General features: G+C 32.0%; 2 protein-coding genes across 3 annotated transcripts; one reads left to right on the plus strand and one right to left on the minus strand.

Annotated features, from left to right (window-relative positions):
• The first annotated feature begins 4,573 nt into the window (after positions 1–4,573).
• Positions 4,574–9,422, plus strand: LOC114392438. 2 transcript variants are annotated; one of them, XM_028353580.1, is made up of 7 exons: positions 4,574–4,827; positions 5,849–5,989; positions 6,130–6,188; positions 6,268–7,943; positions 7,986–8,172; positions 8,370–8,518; positions 8,637–9,422. In XM_028353580.1, the coding sequence occupies exons 2-7, from the start codon at positions 5,872–5,874 to the stop codon at positions 9,280–9,282; spliced, it is 2,835 nt and encodes a 944-aa protein (XP_028209381.1). In that variant the 5' UTR covers positions 4,574–4,827; positions 5,849–5,871; the 3' UTR covers positions 9,283–9,422. The 2 variants fall into 2 exon arrangements, with proteins under 2 accessions (XP_028209381.1, XP_028209380.1); XM_028353579.1 differs by having other exon boundaries at positions 6,268–8,172.
• Positions 9,423–11,836: 2,414 nt separating this feature from the next.
• Positions 11,837–14,611, minus strand: LOC114392439 (myb-related protein 308-like). Its single transcript, XM_028353581.1, has 3 exons — positions 14,358–14,611; positions 13,961–14,090; positions 11,837–12,883 (listed from the first exon to the last, which is right to left on the minus strand). The coding sequence occupies exons 1-3, from the start codon at positions 14,488–14,490 to the stop codon at positions 12,094–12,096; spliced, it is 1,053 nt and encodes a 350-aa protein (XP_028209382.1). The 5' UTR covers positions 14,491–14,611; the 3' UTR covers positions 11,837–12,093.
• Positions 14,612–16,962: the final 2,351 nt, after the last annotated feature.

Below are 16,962 nucleotides of genomic sequence, written 5' to 3' on the forward strand. Positions count from 1 at the left end.
CTGCATGCGTTAATTAATTTACTCCTTTCAATGATCCCCCAGGCCAACAAATTAAAGCAAAACAATGTATCGTTGATTATGCATGGCCCACATGCTTCATCTGCAGGTGTGTTTCAATTCGCTTTAGGCATCGTTATCTAAGACAACAAAATGTTTGATACCAAAATGGAATATGCGTGAATTTTCGAGAGGCAATTGTTTCGTGAAATTCTTGTTCATTAATTCAGTGATGCAAAATTTCCTCTATTATTCGGGATATGCGGGGATTATCTCATTAAAATATTTGAGTTTTGGGATTTTCTTTTTATACGGAATAGGAACAAATTTTTTTTTATCAGAAAACAAATTTAAGAACAAATGCTGAAATCATACTCACCGCTGGCTTGGTGCTTGTTGTATAATAAAATAAAATGAGACAGCGTGTATCTTATAGGTAGATACACACAGAGAGACTATACATGCATGTGTGTACATATTAGTTTTGAAACATAAGTGAGAGTATATAAGCAAGATATAAGTGAGAATATATACATGACTCAGCTTCCATCCATCCCGCACAGACTCACACACGTCATTCCGCCGCATCGTTTCTCCACGAACCTTGCGTCGAAACTCAAAACCCATCCAAGTCTACACAGATTTGAAGTTTTCTGAATCTTAGGTTTTTTAGGTGACCCATTGAAATCAATGACAAAGGTTTAAAAAAAACTGTCCATAATAATGATTCCAGCTGTAAAATACGTTTTTTTTTTTTATTTCTGTGACTGCATTGTCATGGTAATTGAGTTAGAATCGATGTATTTATCTTTAAGATTTTGCAATACCAAAGATTGTAATCAAATCGTGATGCAGGCATAATTTAAAACCTTGTCAATGACAAACATTGAATATTTAATTTGTAGCTGTAATATAAAATTTAGAGTATTATATATATTTTTTTATACGAGGAACCATAAATATGTTTCATGAGTGTCTCAGTGAGATAATCTCTTGTTTAATTAAGTTGGAAAAAAAAAATACCATGAATGATAGTTGCATATCCGTACATCCAGTACACATGAACTAGATACTAGTTATTAAGCTGAAAAATCTTATATTAGTTGATTTATGTGTTTGGTATAGTAATTATTTATGTGCTACCTTTTGTTCTTAATTTTGACAGTAGCAAAATCATTTCATTAATGATGCAATTGTAAATACAATAAAAAAAAAACTCTTAGGCTTGCAGTCCAACTCTAAAAGCACCTTAACTTACTAAAACCTTGATCCGCCACCCACTTCAAAGCCCGAAGAAGTCCAACAGCTTCACCCTCCGAACAGATAGATAAACAAGGCTTCTCCCAAATTTATGTGCTATCTTCAGTTTGTAACTTTTGAACTTTTTTTTATATATATAATTTCAGGCTCTTTTTACTCATAGAACGGGGAATAAGAGAAGGTTTTGAAGAAATAGACTTCATTTGAAAGAACTTCTAATGAATAAATAAATAAAACAAAAATTTATATAAATTAAAATTAACTTATTTATCTTAATTTTTGAAAGTTTGACTTGTTTTTGTAAGCATTTATAACTACAATAGAATTGGCATTTTTACCTCGAAAAAATCTTAATAACACGGTCTTATAATTATAAACTTTTGTAAAGTGGAAGTTAATCCAAATAAATTAAGTGCTACTTTATGATGGCGGGATATAATATTGATGCGAAAATGCGGATCATGGTACTCCCTTCCCGGTTTTGCTCTCTGCTGGCATACTTCTTTCTTTCTGAAGTTATATATTAGGAGTGGTCAGGTTGAAGAGAAAAAATTATTATTCAAAAATTAATTTTCCAAAATTAGGATGGATTTTATCTTCTTTTTTTCTCTACTTTAATTCTATTTTTTTTACTTAATTCTATTCTATTTTTTTTCTCTTTCTCTTCTACATAATCACGCACACACTTGGAGCGGATTAATGTCAGCAACAATAACACTCCTATTAGTGCCTTTGGGTGTGAAATTGGAGAAATTATTAGGAAGGAGGGAGGTTCTATACTATACCACTACTCATTTCATGTTTTCGATCAATTTATACTTGGAGATGTAATTCAATGTTAATAATTATTTTTTTAAAAAAAAAAATAGTATCACATAGATATTAGTAAGGAATAATAGTTTAGAATAACTTAATAATTGATGGTATTCTTGGATGTAAGAGGCCCATGAAATGAGGATGGGTTTGCATTTAACACCTAGCGTGACCTTGTACTACTATACAGATGCTGGGGCCTGAGTCCGTGGCCCCATTTAGCATCAAGAGAGGATGAAATTAAGAGTTGGCTACACGATTGAATAAAGTCACCAGTCAGCACCAATTGGAACAAAACCTAGCTATGTGAATATCCGTAACAACGGCAGAATCAGCTCCGAATCAACCCACTTTATTGTTGTTGTTAGGAATCTACTCAACGCTTGCTTTTCAGTGGTATCATTCCCTACAAGAAAATAACAACAATACCAGAAGGAATATTAACATGTGATGAAAGGAAAATATAATACAACAAGAGGTTTCTCTTTGTAAATTCCCCTTTTTTCATTCCTAGGAAATCAAACAAAGAAAGATAAAGAGTAACATATAACGGTGAAACTTAAAAAGCAAAATAAATTTTTATTTTAAAAATTGAGTTAAGAGTCAGTTTTAAGTTTTATCTTAAAAAATATATTTAAAAATTAATATGAATTTACAATCGCTGCGAATATCCTATAAATAATATGAAAAACTTAAAAATCATGTTCTTTTTACTGCAAAAATTATTTCATTATCTTTGGAAACTCGTATAACATCGCAAACTAAATTTTGATGCGATCGCATAAATCTTCCTTCACTCTGAGTATGACCACAAGGAAAGGAAACAAAATATGCCAGATACACATAATTGGTATCATTTGAACTATTTCTTTGGCATTTTGCAAACTTATTATACCAAGCAAATGACGATATTGTCCATACCTCTCTTTCCCATTCTTTCCCCTTATTTCCATGGAATTTACACAAAATAAAACAAACAAATTAAAACATGGTCTCTAGACCCAGAAGGGAAGCTATTGCTAGCGCAAAACTAGACCTCATCAATTTCATAAAACGAACCATGCATCTAGTCGATCATGTGAAAAACTCAGTCAAACTACTATAAAACATGTGAAGAATGAAGAATCAATAAAACTAATTGAAAAAAAAAAAAAGAGTCAAACAAAGATCCACACTATGTATATACAAAAAAAAGGTTCAAGTATAAATTGTTAATATTTAAATTATTTTATTAATCTTATAATACATGATATAATATTGCCTTTGTGTTCTCACTCCTGATCCTCTCGTTACAGCCTCATGTGATGATTAACTTCACATATTATTTTTTAAAAACAAGAATCGAAAACTTTAACTGAAAATCACTTTAAATGCAACCTAAAAGTTAGTTTCTAAATTTCTACGCTTTAGGCTAGCTTCATGCGTCAAGTCTGATAAGTGTATATACGTATTTTTTTATTTATTTAAAATTAGACTAAAATATCATGTTGATTTATTATGTTTTTGTATTTCTATTTATTATGTTGATTTATTATGTTTTTTTAAATTAGACTAAAATATCATGTTGATTTATTATGTTTTTGTATTTTAAATTTGTTCTTCCAGCCCTTAAATGATAAAGTGGTGTTGATTTTATTATTTTTTTCTGATGATTTATTTTTTGCTGTTCAAAATTGTAAAAAATTACTTGTTTGAAACAATTTAATTGGATCTAGTTTATTATAACTTTTGGTGATTTTTAACCATAAGAAATTGTTTAATAACGTACCTTAGTTTAGATAGTTATTTTAATGATTTTTCTTTAATTTTTAAATTTATACAGTTAATAAATCTTTATCAAATAGAATTATGTATATATTACATTCATCATTCATAATTAATTTAAATTTTTTCAGTTATAAATTTTAATTAAATATTAAATATCCGTATAATGTTTGTGAATTTTACTATTTTTTGGATAATTATTGGATAATGCACATGTGCTTTTTTAATATGTGGAAATAAAAATCAGTATCATGAATTTATAATAACTCATCTAATAACTTTTACACGTTAAAATTGGATAATGCACATGTGTAAAGATATATAACTCATTAAAATTGTATTATTCTTTAAAAAGTAATAACTTTTACACACTCAAATAGACAAATACCGAATAAAGTATGTTAGAAAAAAAATTCCAACTTAATAATTTTTCTTATATTACAAAAATTAAAATCGTTTTTTTAAAATATATTCTTCTTCATCTCACAGTATATCTCATTTTTTAATTTTCTGTTTCACTCTAAGTCTCCAAAATATTATTATTTAAAAATGATCGGTGACCTAATTTGAAGATGATTAGACGAACCATAGTACAAAGATGCTTTGTTTTTGTGTGCAAATAAAAAAAATGTTGTACACGTGGCAGTCAACAATGGGCACATCGAATTTCCCTGTTTGGAATTTGAAATCTCATAGACGTTGTAAACTTTGCCCATTTTCTCACATGCAATTATGCCAAAAAAGCCTCTTTTTTTTCAAACAAACATTTCTTGGGACATAAAAGGCATTTAATTTCAGTTTCCATTTACTGCTAGAACGTTGAACTGCACCTTCTCACTGGAGCTGGCATTACCTTCTTCAGTTCTCCTCAAATTTGATGTATTTTCTATCTACAACTTCAGTGTTTATTCTGTCTCACTCTCAAAACCTGTGTGTTCTGGCGGTGATTGCTGAAGACCCCAATGCTTTGTTGATCCATCTCAGCGTCTTAACGTAAGCTCTTACTCGAATGTCACTGTAAAGTTTGGTTCTTTTCTTCGTTTTCTTTAATGGGTTCTTGTCCTTTTATTTTTTCTTCTGGCTTTTGAGATTCTTTTTTCCTTTTTATTTGGCTACTGCGTGTTGATCATTTCATAGACGGAATATAATTTATATATTCAGATTGGGTCAGAGAAGTATATAAGCATATCTTGTGCATGCCTCTGTTTCCTCTTCTCCATTATGGATCATTGGAAAGATGCGGGTTTTACTTAGATATCTAAGATCAGCAAAAACTTTTGTTTTTCACCATTATTACACTATCTTTCCTTTTAATTAAGGAACATATATTTATACTTGATTTTAGCTCAAATTCAGTAAAGGATCTTTAGATTTTTCTACTTGATCAGTTGAAACAGGTTTGGAAGATATATGGCATGGCTATTGGTTACCTTAAGTTCATAAGTTGGGTAATGTCTGGAAATATGAGATTCTATTGTCTGGGTAATGAAAAATTATGGTCTTGACTCTAGTAACACGAGCAAATAGGTTTGGTCCACTCGTGTGCTGTTGCCTATCTCCAAAACAAACTTAAGAGATTTAGTTGGTTTAGATGGCATCAGTAAATAATTGGTTAGTTCATCTGTTCCCTGGTATGTTGTTATTGAGGATTGGAACATGCTTTCCTTATCAGTCATTCTATGTTTGGATTTATGGAAAGTGATGGAATGAAATAGTAGTAGCTGTCATTGTTTGGATTATTCAATTTATAGGATGGAATGGAATGGAAACTCATGGAATCTATTCTGTTCAATACCTCTTTTTATATTATTTCATTTGCTTGTCAAACAATGGAATAAAAACTTTCCTCCACTCCATCATAAGATATCACAACAATGGTGTGGTAATTTTGTTCATCCCATCCCATTCCATCCATCTCCAAACACAATTTTAAATTTGAATGGATTATAGATGGTATTTCTTGCTCGACTAACAGCATTTCCCGAACTTTTTCTTTCATCAATATATCTTGAAGGTTTACTAAATTCTGCTTTGAAAATGAGAGTTGAGAAAGGAGCAAAAAATGAAGGTGGATATGTTGGTGGTTTCTTCCACTTGTTTGACTGGACCTCAAAATCTCGTAAGAAATTATTTGCAGCCAAGTCAGATTTGCCAGGTACATATTTAGAGGTTCTGCTTATTTATAATGTGATGAAGTGCTTGTGTCTATTGTCAATTGTAGTACTTGAATAAAGTTTTATTGGTCTTTTCATTTGATGTTTTGCTTTTGGTTTCTTTTTTCTTCATCATTTGCAGAGTCCTCAAAACAGAGAAGAAAGGTTGATGGCAACATGGCAATGGTGCTGCCCTATCTGGTATCACTATCACTTATGCTCCCAATTTTTATTTTATATATTTTGTAATGAAACTTCATCAGTTGTTTAATTCTTTCAGGTGGACGAAGATGATGAAATTGGAGTAGGGAAAGGTATTAGAGAATGTAGTGATCATAGTTGTGCTTCATCTGTTATAGATGATGAAGTTTGTGGAACAAGGAGCCCTGGTGTAGTTGCCAGGCTTATGGGATTAGATTCATTGCCCTCTTCCAGTTTTCTGGATCCATATTTTACCCCATACTTTGACAGCCAATCTCTTCAAGATGTGCTGTACTGGAGAACAAAATTTAATCATCTGCATGACCATCAGATCCTGTATTCTGGAAAGTCGATTGAAAAAGCTGAGGGATCTTCTAGGAACTTCATGGAGGAAAAGCCTCAACAGACCCGTAGCAGGCCGATTGAAAAGTTTCAAACAGAAGTAATGCCTCCCAAATCAGCTAAATCTATTCCTTTTGCACACCATAAACTTTTGTCCCCAATTAAGAGCCCTGGCTTTGTTCCAGCAAATAATGCTACTTATATAATGGAGGCTGCTGCAAGAATTATTGAACCTGGCCCCCAAGCTACTACAAAGGCTAAAACCCCTCTGGTAGCATCATCAACAGTATCACTGAGGGTTAGAGATTTTAAAGAAAAAGCGGAGGCTTTACAAAAAGGACCTCTAATTGGGTCATCTTCATTAACTTCTAGAGTTAGAGATCTAAAAGAAAAAAGAGAAACTTCTCATAGAACTATCAGGCTTTCGAAACCTTCTCAAAGGTCGGCTGAGTCTTATGATGCCCAGTATCTAAAGGGACAATCTTTCAACAGAAGTTGGAATGGATCTGTGGATACACAAGTCAGATCATCCTCTCAAGCAGAAGAAGATTCTTCTTTGAAAAATAAAGGGAAGTCTATTTCACTTGCAATCCAAGCAAAAGTGAATGTTCAAAGAAGGGAAGGCTTGAGCTTTAGTAGTGGAAAAAGTTTGGTAGAGCAGAAAGAACAATATGACATTAAAACCCCCCAGCAATCTCTGAAGGCTAATGTTCATAGAAGTTTGCATAAGAAATCCTCTGGTCAAGATGCTTCTGGTGTCCTCAGGCAGAATAATCTGAAACAGAATTGTTCAATGGAAAAAGACAAACTACCATCAAAGCCACTGGTTTCCAATTCAAACGGTAGGAAAGTTGTGACTGGGGATTCCTCTTGTGGATGTCATAGAAGCTCTAGTAGTAAAGCCACTGCAAAATCTAAAGTTGGGCCCAAAAAATCATCCATGAATGTGACAGATAGTGAAAAGGAAGTCTTATTTACTCGTACCAACAATTTCCCAAGGAAGAAGAGGACCACAGACAGGGACTGGAATGATAGGGTTGTTGATAATTTGTTTATTGACAAAACTCAGAAGCCTGTTAAGTCTAATTTAGTTAGTAATAAACACCATGGTGGGGCTGAAGAAGTAAAAAATAAAGACATGGATGTAGTTTCCTTCACATTTACGACGCCATTGACAAGATGCAATTCTGATTTTGAGACATCTGGACAAACTGGCCTGAAGACTGATAGCCTTTCTTTGGATCAGCATATTAGAAGAGTGTTGCTTGACACTGACATTGACACTGATAGTACAAGGACTCTGGTAGGATACAATGCTATTGGTGGCGATGCCTTAGGTATCCTTTTGGATCAGAAGCTGAGGGAATTAACATATGGAGTTGAGAATTCTTGTGATGACTCCTTCAAAGCAAGGTCACCTTCCAGTAATTCTTGTGATGACTCCTTCAAAGCAAGGTCACCTTCCAGTACTGTACCAAAATCAAAAGATCTTGTCTCCACCCTTAATTCAGTCAACCTATTTCTGGAATTGCAACAGAAGACCGACCAAGACATGATCTGGACAGACAAATTATTCAGTAGCCGTGAATGTGACATTTCCTTCACTTGTCTTCCAGAAATATCATCCAAGCATAGACTCTGGGTATGTGAGAATATTTTAGCTTTTGCTGTTAATTGTTATTATCCTCTTTCAGGCATGTATGGACAATGTCATTGAAAGTATCAATTGCGTCATATAGTAGAATCACCCTAATGTTGATTGGAGGCATAATAGTCCTTATGATTGTACCATACTACCATTGAATGTAACTAACTCAACATATTTTACTGGTTGATAAGATGGAGGAGTGTAAGATCAATCCTATGGAAGCAGAGTTATTCAGTCCCGGACAGCCGAGTCCAATGTCTGTTCTTGACCCTTCTTTCTCTACTCAAAGCTGTGAATCTCCATTCAGCACAAATGCTGCTAGTTCAGTAGATCAAAACAGGTAAAAGCGGTTTTATGTTTCTTCTTGAATATAGACAATACATTATTCCTTGTGAGATGAGTTATTTCATGAGTCAAGTCAGGACTGGAATGCTAATCTTTACTATATCTACTTTCAGGAAGCAGGTTGTGGGCTCAGGAAGTGGCTTGAATTCCTCTAGAAAGTACCATCATGCAGAAGCTGATACAGAATTGTTTGATTCAGCATCAAGTTCGACCGTGCTAAAGAAACAAGCAAGTCCATGTTCTCAAATGAAGTTTGGAGGATCAAGAACATGGGAGTTAGATTATGTGAATGATATATTGTGTAATGTGGAGTTGATGTACATGGACTTTTCTCTTGGTAGAGCTCGTGACATTGTGAACCCTCATCTGTTCAACCAGTTGGAAAGTCGAAGAGGAAGAAGGTTTGAGAGTGATGGTGGTGAGTGTAGGATGAGAAGGAAAGTTATATTTGATTGTGTGAGTGAGAGTTTGGACTTAAGATGCAGGCGTTATGTTGGTGGAGGGTACAAAATGTGGGGCAAAGGGGTTGCAATGGTGAAAAGAAATGAATGGTTGGCAAGGGAAGTGTACAAGGAAATTTCAAGCTGGAGGGACATGGGGGATTCAATGGTGGATGAACTCGTAGATAGGGACATGAGCATCGAATATGGGCGATGGCTAGATTTTGAGGTTGATACTTATCAACTTGGTTCACTGGTTGAAGACCAAATATTTAATTCTTTGGTTGATGACTTCGTTGCTGAAATCCTGCAATTATAATACACCTCAATCAGTGATTGTGTGAGATTTGATTTTTAGCATTTTCCCACTGAATTATAATTACTGTGTGTGCTTGCCCCCTCCACATGGCATCTCTATTAATAAACTTGACCAAATATTTAATTCTTTGATTGATGATTGATGACTTCGTTGCTGTAATCCTGCAATTATAGACATTTCTCATATTTATATTTATGAAACATGAGACAAATGTCTTGCTTTTCATGCCCGTTTTACTTATTTATTTATTTTTATTTTTAACCCAAAATTTCCTCTAACTCATACATAGTTAAACATTTTGAAATATTAAGATTTATTTAAAAAATCAACTTCTTTCGACATATATTTTTCATACACAAATGTGAGAATTGAATATCTAAACATACATAAAAGACGTGATTATTTATCAACTGTCAACTACAATATACCATATTAACCTTTTACTCTTAATTTTCTCTTTTTTTTATTAGTCCATTTAAAAGAAAAAGAAAGAAAATTGTTCTTTCTTAAAAATCTAAGGTAACATTAAATACAAATTTAAGGATAACAAAACCGAATGAATGATACCTATTTTACCAATAAAATTTGACACAATTGAAAAGTGATTGAGTTTCTTAAATACCTTGTCAAGAATTTGATTCCATAGAAGTGTATATATAAAAAAACAAATAAAAACAATATTGGAAGATGATCATATACCTACTTTAGTAATTTCTTAGTCTTGAGGAGATTAGGCTTGAACACTCCTAGAGCTAGCATGCACAAAAAATGTATATTTACCTCCTTTTATAGGTTTGAATATTAATGATACACAAAAATATATTAAAAGCAAAAGCAAGTTTTGCTTGAGAATTATTTTAGAAAACAATAAATATAGGAATATTTCATAATTACTTGAGAATTTCAATGAATGGATTCAAATATGAGAAATTTTTAAATTAATGAAACGTAATCTCTTTTTCATGGAAATGTGTATTTAGTTAGTCATGAAAATATGTAAAAAAAATAATCATAAAAGTATATGTCTATTCCTTAAAAGATGAAAAAGATGTATATGAAAGATTGTGTCTTTTATTATGAAAAAATGTGTCTCTTTAAACGGTTGCAACTTATAAACACATAAGATCATCTATAATCATGAGTGATTATGACTTTCTATAAAAAGTTGTTTCTCTTCGTCAAAAGACATACAACAACTTATAATCATGAATGACTATGACTACTTATACAAAGTTGTTCTGTTTACCAAAATTCATAAGATACTTCATATATAAAACCAATATGCATACAGAAAAAGTAATGAAAGTCATTGAGTTTTTGCATTCAAATCACCTCCTTTTTTTTTACCTTGCATGCCAGAGAAAATTAAAAAAAATTATCATTAATCATAAGCTTGATTGTCAGTGTACAAATCAAATTAAGAGATTTCATTGTATCGCAAAGAAAATTCATGGTTACACCTATTGTCATGGTTATCAAACTTTCGAGTTAATTCGTTAACTCTTACGAGTTTACGAGTCCACTTGTACTCTATAGAGTTGACTCTTGAGTAAACTCTTTTTTTAGTAAATTCTGGGAAACTCTATGTAAATTCGGTAAACTCTCGAGTTTACCACCGAGTCAACAAGTTAACAAGTTAAAAAAATTAGACCAAAATATAAGTCATTTTTTTTATTGTTTTCTGTCTATTTAGCCTTCAACATACCTTCATTTAGTGTATTATTCTCAAATACAAAATTATCACCGTTAATAATATCAAACCCTTGTTCTCTAATAACATCAAATCCTCGATGATAATGATTTATCACTATTATAACCTCTACAAGTTATTGTCTAATAGTGATGTATTATTACTACACTTGATTATTTAAATATTCTGAACTTTATGATTTATTCTTTTGCTTTATTATACTATTGAAATGTTTAATTAATATGTTATTTATAGACATTTTATTATTATTTTTCTATGAAGTAGACTCTTACAAGTCTACGAGTTAAGTCTACGAGTTGAGTTTATGAAACTTTCACGAGTTTGCGTAAACTTTCGAGTTTGATAACCTTGCCTATTGCATTTTAATTTTTGTAAAATTTAGTGAGGGAAAATCAAATCTAAAATTTAGTGTTCCACGTGCACACACACCTTGAATCGAGTGTGTTCTTGGAGAAGAGATAAAAAAAAAATCTAACAAGTGATATAATTAGAATTTAAAAAACTAATAAAAGGAATATAAAATATGTAAAAATATAATTCAAATTGATTAGAAAGTAGCTATAAGGTTTTGCAATCATTACTCAATTGCTCGATTTTTTCAACTTACATTCTATTAATTTCTAATGTATAAAAAATAATATTAACAGTAAAATTAAAGACCATGCAGGTAATTTTTGGCAAAATTGACGTGAAAAAAAAAACGAAATTAACTATGATCACTTCAAACTTGGATAAGATCACTTTAAACTTCCTGACAAAAATGACAATCTTTTGTTAAAAAAAAGTTGGATATTGTGTCAAAAACTAATTATTCATAAAATTTGAACTAACTATAAACTCAAATAATACACTCTTCTTTTGTTGGTACATCTAATACAGTACTCTTCTGATCAAACAATTTTCACAACATTTTAAAAACATACCAAGATAATTTTACCATACTCTACGGGCATACAAAATAAGTTCTAGCAATTTTTATGATCTTTTTGCATGGCAGCATGCAGAAACTGATAGGCTTTTATCTTCGGATCATAAACTTTTATTACACTACTATATATATGTAAATCATTTCCCCCAATTCAGCGCATGCAATCGATCGATCACTGGTAAAAGCCATTTCCTTCATTATGGCCAGTAGTACCCCAAAAGCAATTAGCCTCGTTCTGGTTTTCTTCACAAAAATCCCAAGGATTATAGGATTGATCAACACTACCTTCTAATTGCATATCAGGCCACTGATGATGATGATAGTCATAGACAGAATTCACTGACGAACAGCTAGTAGTGTTCCACTCTCCACTTTCTGCATTAGATGAGCTCCAAACACCACTTTTGCTTTCTTCATTATTTGCTCCCATTAGTCCACAGTCATAATTTCTACTAAGCCACTCTTCATTATTGGTTAAAACTCCACCTTGGTTTACGAGCACCCCATTTTCAAACATGTGAGTAAGTTTCATGATTTCATCATCTAACCATTGGTAAGGTCCCAAGGCCTCAACTTCATCCATGCTGCTGAGGCATGAAGCGGTTGTGCCATATGTGTTCTCACAATAACCATCCAAACTATATTCTGTTGGGTTCTCCTCATCATTAATGAAACTTTGTGAAGTTGCACTTCTTTTGAGCGTTGGTTGAACTTGAGGCACTTGGCTTGTGTTATAAGCCACGTTCTTGTCCTCTTGTATGGTTTGTTGAGTTTTTGTGCCTCGGCCACCGGTTCTTCTCTTGGAGTTAGCAGCTACGTTTACAGCAGCCATGTCAATGGGAGGGAGGGACTCATTTAAGGACTTCATGAAGCAGTAAATTTTTCTCCTCAAATGGGAATTCCAATAGTTCTTTATTTCATTGTCCGTGCGACCTGGTAAATGTCCTGCTATTACAGACCACCTATGACCAAACAATTTCAAAATTAGATTAACACAATAGATCTTCCAAAATATAAATTCCTTTGTATTTAATCATGTCTTACTAAACTCAATTCAGAAAAAATAAAAATGTAGGAAAGAATAAATGAAAATGACAAAAGGGCATCTTTGTATTCCCCACCCTTGGAATGTTCAAGAATAAATGCAAATTACTCATTAATGCTTAATTATTCATCTTCGTGATGGTAAACGCTAAACAACATGCGTAGTTTGCATTGTCGATATTTCAAATGATTGGTGAGAATTGAGAAAAAAGGATTGTACGAGCTTGTTAGAGATAAAACCATTTGTCTTTAATAATGAACAAATTAAGTCACTTGGGCACTTCTTGTGCTTGAGTTTTATTTTTTAATGAATCTTTATCTCTTAGCTTTTCAAAAAAAAAAAAAGAAGAAGAAGAAGAACAAATCAAGCTTTTGAAATTGTTTATTCACGACACAGTATTAGGGCAAGTATCTGTTACTAAGTGACTCTAAATTTTTATCTTGATCGTCTCCATCCTTCTAATAAATTGAATTGAATTTGAGAGCAAGGTAAATGGAAGTAGGATGTAGCTAGCTTAAGCTCATAATTATTTATAGTTGGTTGCGAATTAATTAATTAATTATAGCAGATTTTATTGTCGGAGAAAGATAATTTTTTGTTTTATAATTATATGGTCTTGGAGGTGAAACGGCGCGCCCAAGAATCGTTGTTGTTCTTTTGCAACAAATTCCTTCTTTGGGGTGCCATTCCCAGCCTCAAAGGATTCATTATCATTTTATGAATAATTTCAGAATGTTAACTAGGTTTACGAGTTGAATATTTCTTACACGTATCACTGACACTGGGGGATATAATATATATAGAATTTCTGGTCCACTCTACTGTTATGATCAATCACTAAATGACGAAATTCCATGTTTAACTGAGTATCGATTAATTGAATGAGTGGAGTTCAATCAATTTCATATATTTTGAACAGCAACAGTTAATTGGAAAAAATATTCACAAATGTTAATCAAAAGGACACTTTTGTTTTGGGAGGGAAGAGGCGCACCTGTTACCCAGAACAGCATGCAACTTGACAATGATCTCTTCTTCTTGAGGAGTGATGTTACCTCTCTTCACATCTGATCTCAAGTAGTTGATCCACCTCAGTCTACAACTTTTCCCACATCTTAACAAACCTTCATATGCACAAATACATAGTTCAAATCATTAATTAACCGATCAACACAAACAACAACAAAAACAAAGCCTTATAATTAATTCCACAAGGTAAGATCAGTTACATGATACCATTCGGCTCAGTTAAATACTAAAAAATTTCAAAGATGTAACCAATGAACACAAACACAACATGAAAATCATAACATATATAACACCATGCGATGTGTGAGTATATGCCTTTAACATATGTGTGTACATGGAATTATGGATGTGTAAATACACACCTGCATTCTTGGGCAAGGACCTCCATGATCCCTCACCATTTTCTTGGATGTAATCAGTCAAGATCTTATCCTCTTCAGCTGTCCATCTTCCCTTCTTCAACCCCACCTTCTCACAGCAAGGAGCTCTTCCCATTGACACTTTTTTTTCTTTTTCTCTTAAATGAATTTTGGGTCACACAGAAGTAAGTGTTCTTGTGTTACTCACTAGATGGAGTAGCTGGGATTACTATTGATGAATGAAAAGTCTAATTTGCATGGGGCTAGCTGCATCCTCACTGTAGCAAATACGAGTACTGTATATATAAAGGTAGTGGGAGCATCGACGTGGACGCTTGAAACTAGTAACATTACTCGTAACTAACAAAGTAATGGTAGGTCGAAGTACAGAACACAGGTTGAATATTCTGACAAAAAGGTTATTTTTTCTGACAGAAAGGTTGTTTTTGCAGGGTGCAGTCTGTTCCTAACTTACCTTTTTTAATCGGGGTTGCTACTTCATAGGGCCGCCATTGCCACTTTTCCACCACAAAATCAACTTATAAAAACTTATTTGTTACGTTTATTGGATAGGATACATAACCTGGTTTCTTTTGCCAGCATGCTGTCAGAATAATAAATGGGGTTTGATTACGGGGACATACATCAAACCTACTATCATAACTTTCATTTTTACCTATTTTTTTTAATGATATATTGTTGGTAGAACTTGTTTGATTGAGTATATTATATATTTATGATGTCATCATATACCAGTCAAATGTAAGTAAAAACAATAGGGTGTTAGAAAAGTTACAACAGATCAAGTTCATTTTGAAACTATTTGAGTCCACTTTGGAATGGAAATGACATTTGAGATTTGGCTTAATTATACAAAATGAATTTTTTTTAAAAAATATTTAAAGGAATGTATTAAAAATTGGCTTGTTAGTTACTACTATTTCTTTAGTAAAAATTCAATATGCCAATAGGGTGAGGATGTAATAAAAGTTTGATTATGTGAAATTATTAGGACGATCATGAGAGGAAGTTGTGTAACAGTTACACTGCATGGAGAGCTAGCTAGGTGAAGTGTATACTATTGCTCGTTAGCAGTTTCTGGTTCGATCAGTTCAAAGTCCAACATCCCCGTTGACATTGATCAACTTGTTTTCACACCCCAAAAGTAGGGCAAAGGGATTTGTTATGCATATTTGCTTGATAGAGATAAGGCAGAGGTTCCTAGCCAAGAAAAATCAAATGGAAAAGAAATTGAAGAAAAAGAGAGGGATATATCATATATACTAATTTAGACAACTAGTGGACACAAAGGTTTCAATTTATGGCGCCTCTTTCTCTATACTGTATAGTTCACTTCTCAATTTTGTCTTCTCCTGTCTTGCATGAACTTCACGTCTCATTCTCTTATATTTCCTATCAATTCATTTATTATTATTTCATTTTTTTTATTACTGCATAATATATTCATAGATACTTACCACATATTATAATAATATTCAATTTCATTCTTATTGTTTTTCTGCAACTCTTTCCTACCCAACATTCACTGAATCACTGCACAAAAACGTATACCGTGTCAGATTTGTCGGGAAAAAACTACAATGAAACATGGATATCCGATTAACAAAGTTGCAAAAGTGTAAGGGAAGGGACCCTCGCTTCATGGAAAAAATGTTGGGTAGTTTAAAATTATTAAGTGTTTATGATTTAACCGATCTTTATCTTTGTTTAATATAATATAATAAATATTTAAGTTTTTCGATTTATGAAAAAATTATAACACCTTTATATGTTATATGGTAAATTTTTTGGTTGACCATGTCATTAATGGAAAATATTCATAAGTTGTTGATAAATAATCTTTCTTGAAAAATTAACTTACTTCTAGAAAATATTCTGAAACTCAGTTTCATTCAAATTACTTGAGAAATACAAGCTCATTTTCATTCAAATTAACAATATGTTAGTACATGTCATGTGACAATTAATTATGATCCAACGTCAGTTAAGAATTTCTTCGTTGATAGTTTGTATAAATAAAAATTATATATATTTAAATGAAAATTAAATACATTTTTAATCTTTATAATTTATCTTTTTATTTTAATTTAAATATTTTAAAAGTTTAATTTTATTTTTTTTACTAGTATTGGTCTCGATCATCAACAATGTTATTACATATATTCTTTGAGAGGTTATAATTAAGACCAGTATTTAGTTAACTATAGCGACTCAAATTTAATTAAATGAAATAAAATTATAGGAATCAAAACATATTCAAAATGAAGTTATATGGATTTAAACTTTAAAAAATGCTGTGAAATTTTAGAGACTAAAATTAAATTTTTAAGTATCTAAATTAAAGTTGAGATAAACCATATATAAGATAATATATTTAAAAAATAATCTTAACAACAAAATTTGCAAGTCGTTAAAGTGGAAGATTATTGTGAACCATGTTTAAAATATTCTTATACGAGAAAGGAATTTCCGGATTTGGTATGGTACTCTTGTTTTTGGACCTTCCTATACCTAACCCAACCATGCATTAATTAGCCACATGATCTTCTCTTGGAAGAAATTAATAAATAAAGAAATTAAAAATACA

Source organism: Glycine soja, chromosome 17 (assembly GCF_004193775.1).
Source record: "Glycine soja cultivar W05 chromosome 17, ASM419377v2, whole genome shotgun sequence".
In the NCBI taxonomy this organism is placed as follows: Eukaryota; Viridiplantae; Streptophyta; class Magnoliopsida; order Fabales; family Fabaceae; genus Glycine; species Glycine soja.